The sequence below is a fragment of the Ptychodera flava genome, chromosome 9, assembly GCF_041260155.1.
Source record: "Ptychodera flava strain L36383 chromosome 9, AS_Pfla_20210202, whole genome shotgun sequence".
In the NCBI taxonomy this organism is placed as follows: domain Eukaryota; kingdom Metazoa; phylum Hemichordata; class Enteropneusta; family Ptychoderidae; genus Ptychodera; species Ptychodera flava.
The window spans coordinates 29,808,846-29,826,000 of record NC_091936.1 but is presented as its reverse complement, the minus strand read 5'-3'; the positions used below and the strand labels follow the sequence as shown (position 1 = coordinate 29,826,000).

The 17,155-nt window shown below is 36.9% G+C and overlaps 1 protein-coding gene across 2 annotated transcripts; it reads right to left on the bottom strand.

Moving 5' to 3' along the window:
* Nucleotides 1-1,632: 1,632 nt before the first annotated feature.
* LOC139140613 (succinate--hydroxymethylglutarate CoA-transferase-like) lies at nucleotides 1,633-16,582 on the bottom strand. 2 transcript variants are annotated; one of them, XM_070709968.1, is made up of 13 exons: nucleotides 16,439-16,582; nucleotides 14,089-14,146; nucleotides 13,807-13,880; nucleotides 13,250-13,335; nucleotides 12,668-12,718; nucleotides 11,874-11,994; nucleotides 10,953-11,044; nucleotides 6,787-6,930; nucleotides 6,247-6,342; nucleotides 5,729-5,803; nucleotides 5,293-5,390; nucleotides 4,503-4,669; nucleotides 1,633-4,077 (listed from the first exon to the last, which is right to left on the bottom strand). In XM_070709968.1, exons 3-13 carry the CDS (start codon nucleotides 13,853-13,855, stop codon nucleotides 3,926-3,928), a joined length of 1,131 nt encoding a protein of 376 aa, XP_070566069.1. In that variant the 5' UTR covers nucleotides 13,856-13,880; nucleotides 14,089-14,146; nucleotides 16,439-16,582; the 3' UTR covers nucleotides 1,633-3,925. The 2 variants fall into 2 exon arrangements, with proteins under 2 accessions (XP_070566069.1, XP_070566068.1); XM_070709967.1 differs by lacking the exon at nucleotides 16,439-16,582 and adding an exon at nucleotides 15,039-15,178.
* Nucleotides 16,583-17,155: the final 573 nt, after the last annotated feature.

Sequence of the window (17,155 nt, the reverse complement as noted above, 5' to 3'; positions counted from 1 at the left end):
GATCACATGGTGTGAAATGTTCAGATATTCTTTTTATAACTTGACCAAAGGATAATCAATGAATCTCAGAAGTCTGGTCAAAATTGATGCGTTTGGTACTGATGCATGGCCTAATTACAGAAATTAATTAAATATGCAAATAAACAAATAATCAGTATGTTAGAAACTTTCAAAAAAAGTAGACCGAAGTATGACCAACACATCTTTGAGATCTGAAGCAGTGATATTCAGTGAATCTCACTTTGATTTACAATAATTCTTTAAATACGCAAATGAGGTAATAATCTAATTGTCAGACATTCCCACAATACACTTCCCCCACTTTCCAGAATGTGGATTTTGCTGAGCGGTTGTGTCTGTGCTTCTCCGCTAGATGGCTGGCTGCCGTTAGGTTGTGAGTTCGAAATAGATTGAAAACACTGTATTTTCAGTTTGAATGTGAGTGCCTGCACAGTTACATCAAATTTTGTTCAGTGTTGAGATAAAGCCTATTGCACAAATTTATGCAAACTAGAGGTGTGAAATTATGAAAAGAGTAGGTACAAACCAGATATCTCTTGCCTGGAGGAAAATGAAAACATTTTTCAAAAGCATCAAGGTCTTAGAAACTGCTGGTTCTGATGATTTCTATCTGTTCAATGGTTCTACTCCGGAATAAAAAGGACGCGATGCGTAAGCCGTTCTACATACTCAGTACGCCCAAATAATCACGTGATGCCGGTACAAACAAACCCACATGTGTACTGAACGCGTATGGAAATACACGTACGTCTGTTTGCGCACATAGCTTTGTTTGTACCGTGGTCGATTCGAATTCCGGGTTTGTTCAATTAGGTGTAAGAATTGGAATAGAATTGCCATGCTGGTCAACATGCTGATATAATTTATGGTATATCATACCAGCATATTGATTGTGCAAATACTGCAATCTGATTGGTCAAGATGTGATTATAACCATGCTATATTCACAATATAGCACGGTTGGAACAGGCACGAGCTTTCAGCTTGAGAAAAATTCCCTTTTTGACGTTTGAGCCAGAATTTCAATTTAATATTATGATAAAATAGCAATTAGCCACATCAGCACAAGCATACTGTTGCTGGGTGTGGTTTATTGCTCATGTATCTTGCAACACAGTAAAGTATATTCACCAAGCATTCTCTCTAGTTGCTAGATGACATCAGCTGTATTTCATGCATGCCAAGTTGTAGGTAGAATACCTTTCTGTGACAGGTCAAAGGTCATGACGTATCGCAGTAAGGTACATCTGTACTCTACCACTTATTTATGCCTTGTGCACAACTTCCCTGAATTTTGTGTACAGCAAAGCGGAGTGTGTGGAATTTCAGCCAAAGTTACAAACAGATTCACATCCAAAGGGATTACTGTCAATACTGTTTATTTGGTAATTATACCCACATTTGTTTGTTATATTGCCCGTCTTCTTGGCATTCAGACGGTTCTTTTGCTATCAATACGACACTGAGTGTTGTGTAAATTTTGGTGAAAGTTTATTCTTGCAAATACACTCACTGCTTAATAAAAACCCTTTGCATGAATGAGATTGGAAGTATTATCAGATACAAATAGGTGTAATCGTCACATTCCAAAACAATGCACCTGTCTTTGTGCATCCATATTATTTCTGGCAAAGAAACCGCTGTTTGAGGACTGGGCTCCCACTGCCCAGCCACTCCAAATGTAGGAACTGCAACCTGTCAAGAGCCAATTGCCTTCAAAAATTCTTTAAATTCTTTGTTGATATTGTTTATATAAAATTCTATGTTGATATTGTAGCTGAAATTATTGTACCCCTCATTAAAATCTCTGTTCATTGCAAATTTTGTAAATTACCTCATTGAGTTGCAGAAGTGATGTTAGCCATGTTAGAGTGTCACTGTTGCTCGGAACATGAGTTACATTCATAGTGGTTTTGCACAGGTTTGGAAAAGTCCTTCTTGTATGTCTTGGGAACATGTCTAGGAACCTTATTCTCCGGGGAATCAGATGAGTAGATTTTATCAAGGAAAGGCTTTTTTAGGATAATAGTGCAACTATTCTGAAACGCACATGCAATTGCTGATTTCCTGTCTACTGTGAAGGTTCTTTTTGTATGTAGCAGGATCACCCCCGCCCCTTTTTTACTTTAACAGCAGTGTCAATCACTTCCCTTTTTTCACAAAAAGAACGACTAGGTGACTAATGTTACAATGATCTTACTCCATACAATTGGCGATACATTTGAACAGTGGTAAATAGAGTAAAACTTATTTGAGAATAAACATCTTACTTCAGTGGTCATTTATTTATATTGCACATTGATTCTCATTGGTATTCAAATAAACATAAATTGATGCGCTCATAACCTGGCGAAAATTCTAAGTGATTCTTTAAATTGTCCATAACTGTGACTTTTGACTGTCCATTGAGTATTTGTGCTCTGAGTAGACTTGCTCCAAGTCTGCAGGCATATGAATATCAAAACTGAGTAAACTGAAGAAAGAAAAATCAGCGGACTGTCGTGTTAGTGACAGGCTGCTGCGTAGATCCTGGGATGAACACAATGGCCCACAGCCAGGAACTGCCGCTGAGAACAGCTAAGCAACTGGGGCAAGTCTATGTTCTGTGTGTGAACTTTAGTTTGTTGCTCTACTCTATCAAACACTATACATGCACTGTATTGTCGAAAAATGAATTCAAATTTAAAATGTATTTCTCAATGATAACAATAAGAAGCATATATGTTTAGGCTGTATTGAAGAACTACCTGAAGTGTCTGTACACTATCAGAATACAGAACTCTTGGCAGTGGTGACTTCAACTGAACATACAAAATTTCTCACTGTATTGAAACACCATGTGTATATATATCAACTCTGAAAACTCTTAAGGTAGAACGCGCCTCTGGGACTTTCAAACTTTTACAATTCTTTTCTGATATACCACTTGCGGGGGGTCATTTTAAAGTCTTGGTGTGAGAAAACTTTTAACCAATTAGTTTTTATTTTTCTCTATAGAGTTAACACAGGGATAGTGGCCATTTTGAATTTTAAATATCGGTAAATCTTGGGTTTTTGTTTCTCCAGTACCAAAATTTTGCATGGTGACCCCCGATTTTTATTCTTGATTTTGAAAGAGAATGGTTGAAAGATTCCTTAAGGAAAGTTTGAGCAAAAGTTGAAGTCTTTCACTTTCGAGGCGCATACAACCTTAACACTGAAACCACATTATTCAGGTTTCTGCATCAGTTTTTCATGATAAATTTTAAAAATATAATGCAGCATATTTGCTCACACATTGACATTTGTACAGAATCAGTCGTTCATTGTGTGACATAAAAAGAAATGATAAAACAAAATAACAAAAAAAACTTTGGCAGCATATACACAAACACACACAAGTATCTGTTTGGAGAAGCTACTTGGATGCACCCACACAAAGCTACACATTAACGTGATTGGGTCAATGTGACCTTTGACACGATTAAAATGAAGGAGGAAGACCTATTGATGGCAATAGCTTTGACTGGCAACCTTTCCTGACAACCTCAGACACAGAGCCTTGAAAGGTAACTTACTACATCTCTCTTCACTGAAAAATTTGACGAAGTTGTTTTCTGTGCTTCCATGAATCTTGAATTCCAGAGAAATTTTCCTCAAACCAAAATAAAGCAAATGTCAAATAGTTGTGTTTTGAAGGAGATGCTTCTTCAGTGACTGGTATCCTGGATACCAGATTTTAGTTCAGTAATTTTGAGTAATTATTAAAGTGCCTTGTTGTTGTTTTGGATTTTATGTCACGATCAGACTGTACCATCAGCTCAGATGATTAAAAGCTTATTTCCAAAATTTTGTCGCGGACAAAGAAATGTGGTTGAGTGAGTCTAACTGGAAGCAGCTGATTCTGATTTGAATTAAAATGTCCCTAAACACTGATGACTCCATCTTTTGCCATTTCTGTGACTTCATTTTCTTTGTATCCCAGAGTTCCTTGCAAAACTTCCCTGGTGTGCTGCCCAAGCAATGGTGGCGGTAGATGTATAGAATTGTCAGCTTCACTGTATTTGACAGCTGGACCTGTAAGTTAAGTTTAGATTCAGTTCCAGTTAGCGAAATATAAAGTTACGATCAATGTTAATAAGACAATGACAAAAGAAAAATAAAATACCAAAGACTGTGAGCAGAAACAGAAGTTACAATCCATTAATTTCCTTTAGGAAACATATATTGCAATATTCTTGGTGATGATGCCTGAAAGCTCATTTGCACAAGTTGACTTGTGTAGGCTTGGTATTTGTACTACAATATGGGGTACAATGAGCAATATCTGTCAATACTTACAAAAACTAGAGAATTGATAAAAGGAGACAAATGTATTCAGTGAACAAAGATATGCAAAAGATGTGGCTCAGAGACAATACCTGTACATAGTGCTGGTAAAATTTTTTGTTAATTCATTTTGCTTTTTGCTGACCTACACTTGGTGTTCTGTCTTTGCTTACCTGATATTTTGACAGTGCCAACTGTTGGATGCTGGACTTCCTGTATCATGTCATTGTGGTGAACCTGTGGATCACTGAAGACTTGGTGCATGTTATTGATCGGGCCATACGGAATGCCACATCCTTCAAATATGTCTAGCCACTCTGAAAGCAGCTTCTCTGAAAACCTACGAAAAATCCACACAGGCGTTTTAGTCTTCAGACGGATAGCTGTGGTTGGGAGGAACACACTGGTACGATAAAACCTTGCAGATGTCACAGATACTTTGACAACAGGAAAATGTTTACATATCATTGTATCGATATACATTGCACCACACCATAAGAGAATACACTGTGAAACTCTCACATTGCAATGATGAAATTCTACAAATGAACCAAAAGCTTTGGTATAATTTCTGACAGTGTTCAAATGCATCCTGGGTGATTGATAAGCTGAAGACGATATGCAGCTCAAGTTCAAATTGAAGTACTTAAAGCAATATTTGCAATATTTGGCAGGAAATCTGAACCTTCCTTCATGAGATTACTATGTCACCCTTGTGTATCAGTGGACCATTACATTCATTTGACATGTTTGAATTCTAAACATTCACTATGACAATGACATCACAGATTGTTTTGTGATCATTCATTGGACTTTTCATGAGCAGTTGTCTTGGCATACAAGCATCTTTAAAAAGTCAGATTTCTAATTTAGAAATCTGATTGAAATTTTAAATCACAAGTGTTTTAAAAACACTCGTGACGGCAATGTGAAAATGGCTTTCAGAGTAGGAAGGCATTTTACCTTTCAGACAAAGTTGGAATGAGTGTTGTCCTGTTTTCCACTCTGGTTTTGTTGTCAGTATATCTGCTGTCGCTGACCAAGTGCTCAAGCTGGAGGCGCTGTTGGTACATATCACAAATGAGAAAGTTTAGATTCAGTATTCGAAAGTGAAACTGCCAGTGTCTACCACTATTTTCATCCAAACAGTGCAAAACACAACGGTCAGAAAGTGATGGAATTGCCCTTGGTTAAAACTTGTGGGTATGATGTGTCATACAAGTCTGCATAAGGTTACACCTAGAGTGATCCTGGGGTTTCAGACAACACATTAAGATGATGGAATATTTCATGTACTCATAAACGATTACTTTACAGTTATGTATACCTCTCGGTAAAAATCATAACACAAACAAGATCAGTTGGTGGGAATAAAGTAACACAAACAAAAAATGGGTACCTTGCATAGAATTGCAAAATGTTTATTGTTACCAGCACCGACAATGATGTACCCTGCATCTTTGGTTTTGAACGCCTGTAATGATCATAAAAACAGAACAAACGATAAGTATTAGCTACATACAATGAAAAAAACCACTTCGTGACCTAAATGTAGTTTTAACTTGACTTGAATATTTGGAAACACTTCAAATAAATTGATAGGTATGCTTGAATGAAACTTAGTGAAGAGTCTGAGATAATGCAATGATTGTTTTGCATCCAAAATGCTCACCTTCTAAACATTTAGAAAGGACGTTATCTTTTCCCAGTGTTTCTTGGACATCTAGACTTGGATAGTCATCTTTGACTGTGCATGATGTAATTTGAATATAAACCACACGTCACTTAGGTTTACTACACACCTCTGTATTTCTCTGTATTTGTACAATTTACAGGAACCATTCCTTTTTTTGTGAAGGAACATACTAATTGTAAATGTCTCATGCATAATCAAAGATATACAATGGCTTTCATTACCTGGTATGGCACGATACTACCGTGACCGGTCCCCCATCTTTTAGCTTCCATGCCTGCATTCAGGTAGTTGCTGGCTATGTGGGTCAACACCGCCACCTATTGACAAAATAACGGTCATGATCATCCTATTGAAGCACAGAGACCTTATGTCAACTTTGGTTGAGAACAAGGACATGTTGGGGTACAAAAAGAACTAAAGAGTTTAATACCGGTAATTGTTTTCTGGAAGGACATTTAGCAAATGATAAATTGTTATAATTGGACAGAAGATGTGTTGGATCATCGACAGCAGTTAAGCTTCTCAGTTACTGCCTATGTTTGGATTGGGGCTTTGGAAGATACAAAGAAATAAGAGCATCAGCCTCTAGGTTACATACATAGGAACTTTGGCACATGCTCCATTGTTGTGGCCTCTTCAATTTTAACATTTCATGGTAAAGCTTAAGATTCAAGAATTTCTCATTTTTATGAAGTTCATGAAGAGCAAAGTCTTAAGCCCCAAACTGTGCAAGGACACAGTATCTCGTATTCTACACATACCTGGGTGGACAATAAATTGCAGTCTATCTTTTGCCCCTTTCCAGTTTTTTGTCTCTGTAGCAAAGCTGCCATTATTGCACCGTGTGAATACAGTCCTGTGGCTAGATCTGTCATAGCGACACCAACCCTGGCTGGCTCTCCGTCCTGGTGAAATGAAAGGAGTGATTCCTGTCAACATATGCTGTCAGAACTTTTGCAAAAACCGAAAAGTGATGTAACAAGTACAAGGTCATGAAAGAATGGCATTGAATGATTTTGGTCTTGTAATGAATAGCCCATTGAAATATGTCAATCCTGGTATGTCGAATATAGTATAATCACTACCCCCGCCAACATGCATTATTATTACTATACAGATGTATGTGATTGGTAGCATATGGGAAACCTGCTGATTGGTACAATGACTTGATGAAATACTAGTAGATAGTGTGATGTAGTGAACGCTCCCTGTTGTGGTCAGGGTACAGAAAGTGTCATTGTATGGGCACAATAACATGAGATAAGAGGTAGTGATGAGAAAGTGAGGGCTGGGTATACTCATAGTCACTGTGTGCATGTATGACAAAGAGTAAGTCAATGAACGGGTATCTTCTTGGGTGTATTTATGTGGGTGCTCATATCCTTTATTGATTTTTGTTTCTCAGCTCCCCGTAGTACAGCTTTTAGCTGAAGTGATTTTGAGTAAACTAATATTGAATATGTTGTCTCTATCTTACTCACACTCTTTGCACTTGTCTGTTCACAAAAAACCGCAATTATACGGTGTCGCTCTAATTTGATCAGAATTGGTACATACCAAAGATCAACAATAAGTGTTATTTCTATCTTGTTCAGTGCAGGAAAATTATACGTTGATGTTATGACAATTTCTGCACAGTAAAACCAGAAAAACAAGAAATATTTAAACCAGAAAATTAAGAATGACAAAAGTAAATAAGGTCTGAAACTTTAGGTACTGAAGGTCAACTTTAGCAACATACATAGCAGAGAATCTTTCTACCATGGATGTACAAAAATAGACATCCATGGTTTCAGCAGATCTGTTAATATCTCACAGTTCATAAACAATGACAGGAAATGAACAATTAGCTGTTTCAGTTACTGCTACCACTCCCAAACATAATAGGTACCCTGCATACAAATAGGTTAAAGGTCAAAATCCTCTTATTCAGATGTGTGGGCTGATTCAGTTCACTGCCACCACTCCTGCACACTTGCAGGATTTCCCTTTTTCTTACCTCATTTGCATATTTTTGACACTGATGTGTTCATTTGAACAACTTCACATCTCAACCCCTACATCTACCTGTACACCAAATACTGAGACGGTAGCTTTGGCGGTATGGGAGCCTTTGTGTGTGACGGACATACATCCGCACATACATACCCACAAATATACAGACATACAGACGCCACTCAGACTCATCATATAAGCTCTTTTTGGTATTTATATAAAATACCGTCAAGGACACTATGTGCTCACATTCGGTTTGAATTGGTCCATTCGAGAAATATTTAAAATTAAACCAGGAAAAACAAGAATGACAAAAGCAAATAAGGTCTCCAACTTAGGTACTGGAGGTCATCTTTAGGAACATGCATATCAACTTCTATAGCAATGGGAGAAGCAGATCCTAAATACATAAGCAAATGTCAACAACAAAAAACAGAGAAGGCTTGATAAAAAGAAAAGGTGGGAGTGGGCAAAAAATGCACAAGGGATCTGGTAAAAAAGTAATGCTACATCATTGATCTTCTAAACCCTACCCCCTCCTGCATATCAAATGTTCCACCCCTTGGTATTACATAAGACCAAATGACAGGAAGTACATTTACAACCTTGGAGATTTTTAATTAATGCCATGAGTGTTATCATTCTAATGTAAACAGCACTTAAGTTAGTTACAGATAGTGAAATGCCTTCCACTGTGGGTGGTGATTACAACATCTGGAATTATCCTGGATCCAAATTTCTCATCAGTTTTTGTATGTCTTACATAGAAAAGTTGCAAAAATTGGTCCAAAATGAAAAAAATCACCTCAGCTTTGTTTTCTGGATCAAATTTTCCTACAAATTGGTATCAAATATGACAAAATTATGTTCACAGCCTTCAAAATTGTCTCACAACATATCCTGGGTTAGTATAGGTCATTTAAGGTCACAAACTGAGAAAAGTACCTAAAATATACAAATTTTGGGTTTCCCAACACTTTGAGCAGAAAATTTATCTAATAACATCTTTCGGAACTTTATACCAAATTACAAAGCTATCAAACAAGGGACTTTATACCAAATTACAAAGCTATCAAACAAGTAATGTTGAGATAAAGTTTTCTTGACCAAAAATGACAATATTGTCTCAAAAATACAATTTTTTATATTTCAGGACAATTTCCACATATTTAACTATTGTCATTTCTGTACGTCTGTGTACGAAATATGAAAGCTGTCAGTCCAGGGGTTTTAAAAAGGAAACACTGTCTAAGATTTTTTGACCAAAAATGACAAAATTGCACAAAAATAGTAATTTTCCCAATTTTGTCATAATTTCAACAAATTAGAAGAGTAACACCCTTGCAAAGAGACAACCCAAATTTGAGAGCGATAGGGCCGGCGGTTTCAGAGAAGAAGAATTTTTAATGAAAATGAGAAAAATCACAAAAAAATTCAGCAAAAATACAAAATTAAGGATATCTTCACAATATTCATAAAACTGTATAAGGTTAACCTAAGGTACTTGCACACACATTTTCAAATCAATCAAAACAGCGGTTCTTGAGTTATTAATTCTTAACCATTTTCACATTTTGTAAGCTCATTTGCATAATTTTGGCAATGCAGACTTCATTTGAACAAAATCCCATCTATAGCCCAGGATGCATCCACACACCAAATACCAAGCTGAAACGTGCAGCGGTTTGCGTGTTTTTGATGTTGACGGACATACTGTACATACATACATACATACATACATACATACATACACACATACATACAGACGCCATCGACTTCAGCCTATACGATAAACTCACATTGGTAAAACCAAATGTGAGCTAAAAAATCACCTCAGCTTTGTTTTCTGGATCAAATTTTCCTACAATTGGTACCAAATATGACAAAATTATGTTCACAGCCTTCAAAATTGTCTCACAACATATCCTGGGTTGGTGTATAGGTCATTTAAGGTCACAAACTGAGAAAAGTACCTAAAATATACAAATTTTGGGGTTTCCCAACACTTTGAGCAGAAAATTTATCTAATAACATCTTTCGGAACTTTATACCAAATTACAAAGCTATCAAACAAGGGACTTTATACCAAATTACAAAGCTATCAAACAAGTAATTTTGAGATAAAGTTTTCTTGACCAAAAATGACAATATTGTCTTAAAAATACAATTTTTTATATTTCAGGACAATTTCCACATATCTAACTATTGTCATCTCTGTACGTCTGTGTACCAGATATGAAAGCTGTCTGTCAAGAGTTTTTAAAAAGAAATACTGTCTAAGATTTTTTGACCAAAAATGACAAAATTGCACAAAAATAGTAATTTTCCCAATTTTGTCATAATTTCAACAAATTAGAAGAGTAACACCCTTGCAAAGAGACAACCTAAATTTGAGAGCGATTGGGCTGGCGGTTTCAGAGAAGAAGAATTTTTACTGAAAATGAGAAAAATCACAAAAAAATTCAGCAAAAATACAAAATTAAGGATATCTGCACAATATTCATAAAACTGTATTAGGTTCACCTAAGGTACTTGCACACAAATTTTCAAAGCAATCAAAAAAGCGGTTCTTGAGTTATTAATTCTTAACCATTTTCACATTTTGTAAGCTCATTTGCATAATTTTGTGGCAATGCAGACTTCATTTGAACAAAATCCCATCTATAGCCCAGGATGCATCCACACACCAAATACCAAGCTGAAACGTGCAGCGGTTTGCGTGTTTTTGATGTTGACGGACATACTGTACGTACATACATACATACATACATACATACATACATACATACATACATACACACATACATACAGACGCCATCGACTTCAGCCTATACGATAAACTCACATTGGTAAAACCAAATGTGAGCTAATAAAACCAAATATGAGCTAAAAATGCACATCAATGTGGTTAAAGTCAGGATATATCACTGACCTGAGGACCTGTGATGTGGAGAAGTCCTCCCATGGCTGCAGCTACAACATCATAGCCAGCTCTTTGCCTGTAGGGACCATCAGGACCATATCCTACCAATGAAAGACTGAAAGTTGTCAACTGTTGAACTTTTTGCCTTCATTTATCTATTGTTTGTAACTTTTGAAAGTTCCAGGTGCATATCAACCTATGGCCACACAAGCGTACACCTTGCAATGTGTTCAGTTACAAAATTCTGTGGCATGAAGTGGGTGGGTCTGCTTATGGGAGCAATATAAACTTTGGAAAATGAGGGTAGGTGTTTGGCTGATTATGATAAATCCAGTATTATATACCCGTATATTGATGGCGCAAAAACTGTGATCAGATTGATAGAGACGAGAAAATAATCGTTTTACATTCAAGGTCAGAACAGGTATGAGCTCTCAGCTATCACAGCTAGAAAACATTTCCTTTTTGACGTTTCATGCCAGATTTTAAATTTCATATACGGTAATGAAGTAATAGCAATAAACCACCCCAGCAAAAGTATACCACTCGATTTTGACCAGTTCACTCTATATATGCACTTGTTATTGCTCATGCATATACATCGTGAACTGGTTAAATTCTTGTGGTATACTGTCGCTGGGTGTGGTTTATTACTTAATTGCTTGACACTAGCGATGCAGGTACCACGGCTTTAGAGTACAGCCATAGCATCAAAATCAATGCAGACACTAGTTTCTGAAGCTGATTTTTGTTTTCTGCCTGGACCATGGTGGCGACATCACAGAGAAAACCCACTTTGGAAAATTCTTGTTCTAAAACTTATGTAAATATTCTGACAATGATACGGCTGTTGCATCTCTCTCTGTGTAAATGAAATTATGTATTTTTGAGGGCTACAATGATATACTCTTTTGGGTGCAACAAACTTACCTGAAATTGAACAGTACACCAGATGTGGCGCTATTTCATGTAAATGTTTGAAACCCAATCCCATTGAATCAAGCTTGCCAGGGATGTAATTTTCAACTAAGACATCACTCTTTTTAGCTAACTAAAAAAAAAATCATTGTGAAGGGTCAGAAAGAGATTTTTTCTGAGAATATTTACATAGCATGATATTTGTAACAATGCAACACTCAGACAGACAAACAAACAAACAAACAAACAAACAATTCAATCAAATAACAAAATTTTAAAGAACACTGTAGATTGTTGATTGTGCTGTGCTATTTCAAATTCAATTGATTTTTGTCGATTAGATAAAAAAAACCATACCAGTGCAGTGCATAAAAACAAAATATGATATGGTAAGCTTTTGGTACAGATTTGTTAACTGCTGAATGCTACACACAGTTGAGACAAAAATTCAGTTGTCTACGGTGAAGCTGGACATTTCAAGCATGGAAACTGTAGAGATCTGTTGTGCATTTTGACATGATTTAGGGAGAACAAGAAGAAACTATTTTACAAACACAACAAAATAATGGAAAACACTTGTACATCTGTAGCCACAGATAACGGAGCTTTAGAGAAAAAAAACTAAGATTTTGAAAACCAATAATTTGACAACTTCAGACTGTCCTGGATGGAAAGGCATGCACATATCCTCAGCTGCAGAACTTCTCTTAGACCTTTCCACTCCATTTGCTTGTGAACAGCTCCACATTTACTAGTGATAACAACAGGTTTGGTTGAAATCATGGTTGCAGAAGGGTTAAACTCACCTCATAAATAATCTTTTTACCCCTTGGATCTTTGAGATTTACTGTCAGACTCTGAAATTAAACTAATTAGTTGAGTGTTCACGTTACATGTACATATGGAAAAGAAGTAACAAATTATAATGGCTGATGCATAGTGGTTTATTTTAGATACTTTAAAATCACATTTTTTGCTCTACGCTGTAAGACTTTACTACTGGAAGGATATGTTTGGAGCAACTTCAAGTACATATGGAGTCAGAGTACAATGGATTCACATGCATTTCATTGTCAAGTTTACACCAACTTGGAAGCAGACATGGTATTGTTAGCTTCTTCCTTACTGTGTGTGAGCATATATTTTTACAGTATCTTTGAATTTTATGACACCATGATCCACAAAATACTGTGAACAGGTCCATGGAGTGTACTCTGCAAAGGATTAAACTCATTTCCATTTGGTATATATATAAAATCTTTTACAATATTTGCCGTTTCTTTGGTTTTGATAGACCCAAATATGGTTCAAGTACTTCATATTTTGTGGGTAAGAGGAAGTTAAGTCAACAACATTAATCACACGCAATACAATTTCAGGTTTCTCACCTTTTTATTTCTGTTTATTGACAGGAAATAGCAACTTTCCTTGCCTATAAACGGTGGACCCCAAGTCCTTGTTTCATCACCTATACCTGTGTGTGGAATGAGATGCAAAGACTACTATGAAAGAGAAATATCACCTGACTGTATTATTCATGAAGTTCATTTCACAGCTGATCTCTCATAGACAAGGTGCATGAACTTTGACCTCCTTTGACCTTTTCAAGTACATTGCTCTGTATACAGGTCCAACATGGTTAGTAGGACTGTCCCACTAAAATTATATGTTCAAAAGATGAAAATAAGCACTTCTTAATTTGTCAACCCTTTGAGCACCAAAGTCAATTTTTGTCACCTTTACAAAATATACCCTGGTCAATTTTGTCAAATTTTTGCCTAAGTTTTGATAAAAAACTGTAGCCAATGAAATGTGATGTACATCTGGTCCAAAATTATCTAAAAAAATTCCATAAAAATTGGTAAAATGCTGCATTATTTAAAATTTTGGTGGGAAAAATTACAGCATTCAAATCAAATGGTTAAGTTTGATGTACTCTGCTCACCTGGCTGTTCAACTTTGATGATTTCAGCTCCCAGATCACCCAGTATCATCGTAGCAAAAGGACCAGCTAACACCCTACAGTGGATTACGTGTACAGAAAACATCATTTTGTTCTGCTGCACTTCAAATTTATATGTAGTCCTATTATACACTCTCAGAGTGACTTCTGAATGCAAGATTAGAATTTCATCACTTCTAGCATCACAAAACCTTGTAATACAGTGATATGAGGAAAGAAATATGAACTATGTTGACATGAAAGACAATGGCTGTAGTCACTTACCTTGTCAAGTCTAGTACCCTGATATCTGACAGTGGCCCTGGCTTCTCTGATGATGTCACTGTTGAATTGAGAGAAAGTATAAGATTTTAGATGATAATAGTACCTTTCCACATAACATTATTCACAATATTAAATTGATTTACAGTAAATGACTTTCAGAGCTAGTATATCAACCCTCTGGTCTCTAAATCGGGCAGGAGAATTGAGGTATGATGTTGGCCTGAAAACATTAACTTCATGGGTTCGGTGATAAGAAAGTGGCTATGATAGAGGGCTCATGTCACGTTTGTTAACAAATTGACGTAGGCATAAACAAAGTAACATACCAATGTTACCTCTGCATTTGCTGCGGATCCGTAGCCCTACCACTCCCTTTGCTGGTTGTGTTGGGGGAGTGCCACTCCCCTAACACAACCAGCAAAGGGAGTGGTATTGCTACGGATCCGCAGCAACCTCTGCATTAGATGTGGAGCAAAGAGGTTGAAGTTGTATGTATAAGACATAGCTATTTACGGCTTCAATCGTGCCTTGCATTGAATTACAAACAATCTTCTGGCATCACCATGGGCTAGCTGGCTCAGAGCAGATAGAGCTAGCTCACGTACGCGTTAAAGTCAGCATCGAGAGTTGGCGACAGGCGCATTCAATATTAATGGTATAACGTTTTAATGGTATAACGTTCCAAAGAAAAAAGAGAAAGTGGCGGGAGGGGACTTGGCGTACACAAGGCAAAGTTAACATCTGTTATTGCTGAACATCCTCTATTAAATCCGTGGTGGTGTTACGCAACAACATAGACAGAGAAACAAACATCTGGCCCAGGCTCAGGTACCTGCGCTGCTGTGTGTACGCACAACTCAAAGAGAGTCGACGATGCACTTCTCTCACCGGTGTCATCTGACCACAGAGTTCAGTTGGAAACTTGGAATTCACCTGGTATTCAAACTTACCTGCACAAAGCCCCCTTGATAAATTCTGCATGCATTTCAAGGACTGTGGCGGAGAACTTATCGCTAAGCTCCGCAGACGTGTTATGAGACCGCCACAAGCTCGACAGCACGTCGCCATTTTGAAAACAAGCTATGTATTTGTAGAACGTCGATCAAAATTGTTTGTGAAAATTTTAAAGGTCCTTGAAAGAGATAATTTATAATTTGTAGCCAAATAAGAACTTTTAATAACAGCTAGTAGCTGTTATTCTGTTTTTTATTGAAACTCTGTCTACTGGCTGTGAAATACACTTATTGCACAGAGGAGCTGAAAATAGCACACTAGATATGACCTTATGTGACCTGTGAAGATTTGCATCTGGGCTACGAAAATACATGTCGTACGTCATAGGGTCCTCAATCTCCGATGATATTGATGATGATGATGATTAAATATTTAAAAATGGAGAAAAATAAAAATATATTTGGACTCTGTAAATTTGTTGTTGTTGTGCAAAATTCAAAGTTAGGCTGTATTGAATTTTGCAGCGCATAGTATAGTTAGGCTGTATTGAATTTTGTTCTTTTCTGCAAATGCTATCAACAACAACAACAACAAATTTACAGAGTCCAAATATATTTTTATTTTTCTTCATTTTTAAATATTTAATCATCATCATCAATATCATCGGAGAGTGAGGACCCTATGGTTACGTCAGTGCCCGGCATCAGTGACGATAGCTCAGATAAGCTTTTTGACATTTTTGAACGGAGAAGCCTTAAAACCAGTGAGCAATTGAAGTTTATATCTTACTACCATGGTTTAGGAGACTCGTTAAAATAGCATGGATTTCGAAGAATGCACAGTGAGTGATTCGTCACAGTCCATATCTCACAAACTGAATGACTTCCAGACTTCGGCGAATGTATAAAATTAAAGTATAGCTCGATTTATTACTGGTCATTTCGGCACCAAGTTGTTTCGGCCAAAGTCATTTCGGCCTCTCAATTTTTCGGCCCCCAACACGTTTCGGCATCCTTGTTTCGATTTATTCTTTCTTTTTCAAAATAATTAGGCCTCTTAATTGACTGACTAGTCATATTAGTGAGCGTGACCTTGGCGTTGTGACCACAGGGGACTCGGGCTCCTTGTTTGTTTGTTAGTTTATGCGTGTTGTTTATTTTTTACGTATCATTATTTCCATATACAGTAAAGAACCTATAAAGAGTTGTAAATAAAGAATAAAGAATGGTGTTTATTTGTTTATTTACTTTGTTTAGTTGTTTGTTAACAAATATAGTCAATAAATGATACTTTAAAAAGTTTCTAATACAATCCCACATATGAATTAAACCATACCCCGTATTTGCCATGAGAAGTAAGCATCCATGTGTGTCTATCACTCTCTCTGAATACTCACCCCTTCTACCAAAAGAGACATTCGTCTCTGGACGTTCTGCCTTCTCTCATACCCGGTTGTTCTCTCCCGTTCTTCTTTCCCGTCATCTCAGTGGCCTGCTATCCCTGAGTCATTGGTGTTCGTATGCATTCTCATGAGATATTTTTTCTTCTCTCGGTTAGCATTGGAATGAAAATGTGTCCTTTATACTGTCGATATTTACATGTAAAAAGCGTTCATATTCACAAAACTTTACTCACGCAAGCAAAATTTTGAACGTCTAAATTTTTAAATTTAAACATTTTAAATAGGGATTTCGAGGTTATTCAAGACGAATACGGGAACTGTTTTACGTGGAATCACCATTCTAGAAACATGAGCCTGAGATCAACTGGGCCAGGCGCATGGGCTCAAGTTAACGCTCTTCACCGAACTGTCGGAGTACATCAGTTTAGCCTATATGGCCATGGCCAGGACTCAGGCGTGCGGGTGTCGATCCGCCAGCTGGGTACGACTCCATTTCCCGAAGACGATGGTTTACAGTCGCCCCGGGTAAAGTCATGGGAGAAGGATTAAAACAGGTCTCGTGACAAATTTATCATCATCGTTTTTGGTAAGAAATGACATGCACAACGGTTATTTACCCGATATAAATATTGTAGGTCACTTACAGTAAAACGTCAGTAAAAGCCGAGGGCAACCCAACATCTAGGATATGCGTACATCTCGCTGAAATAA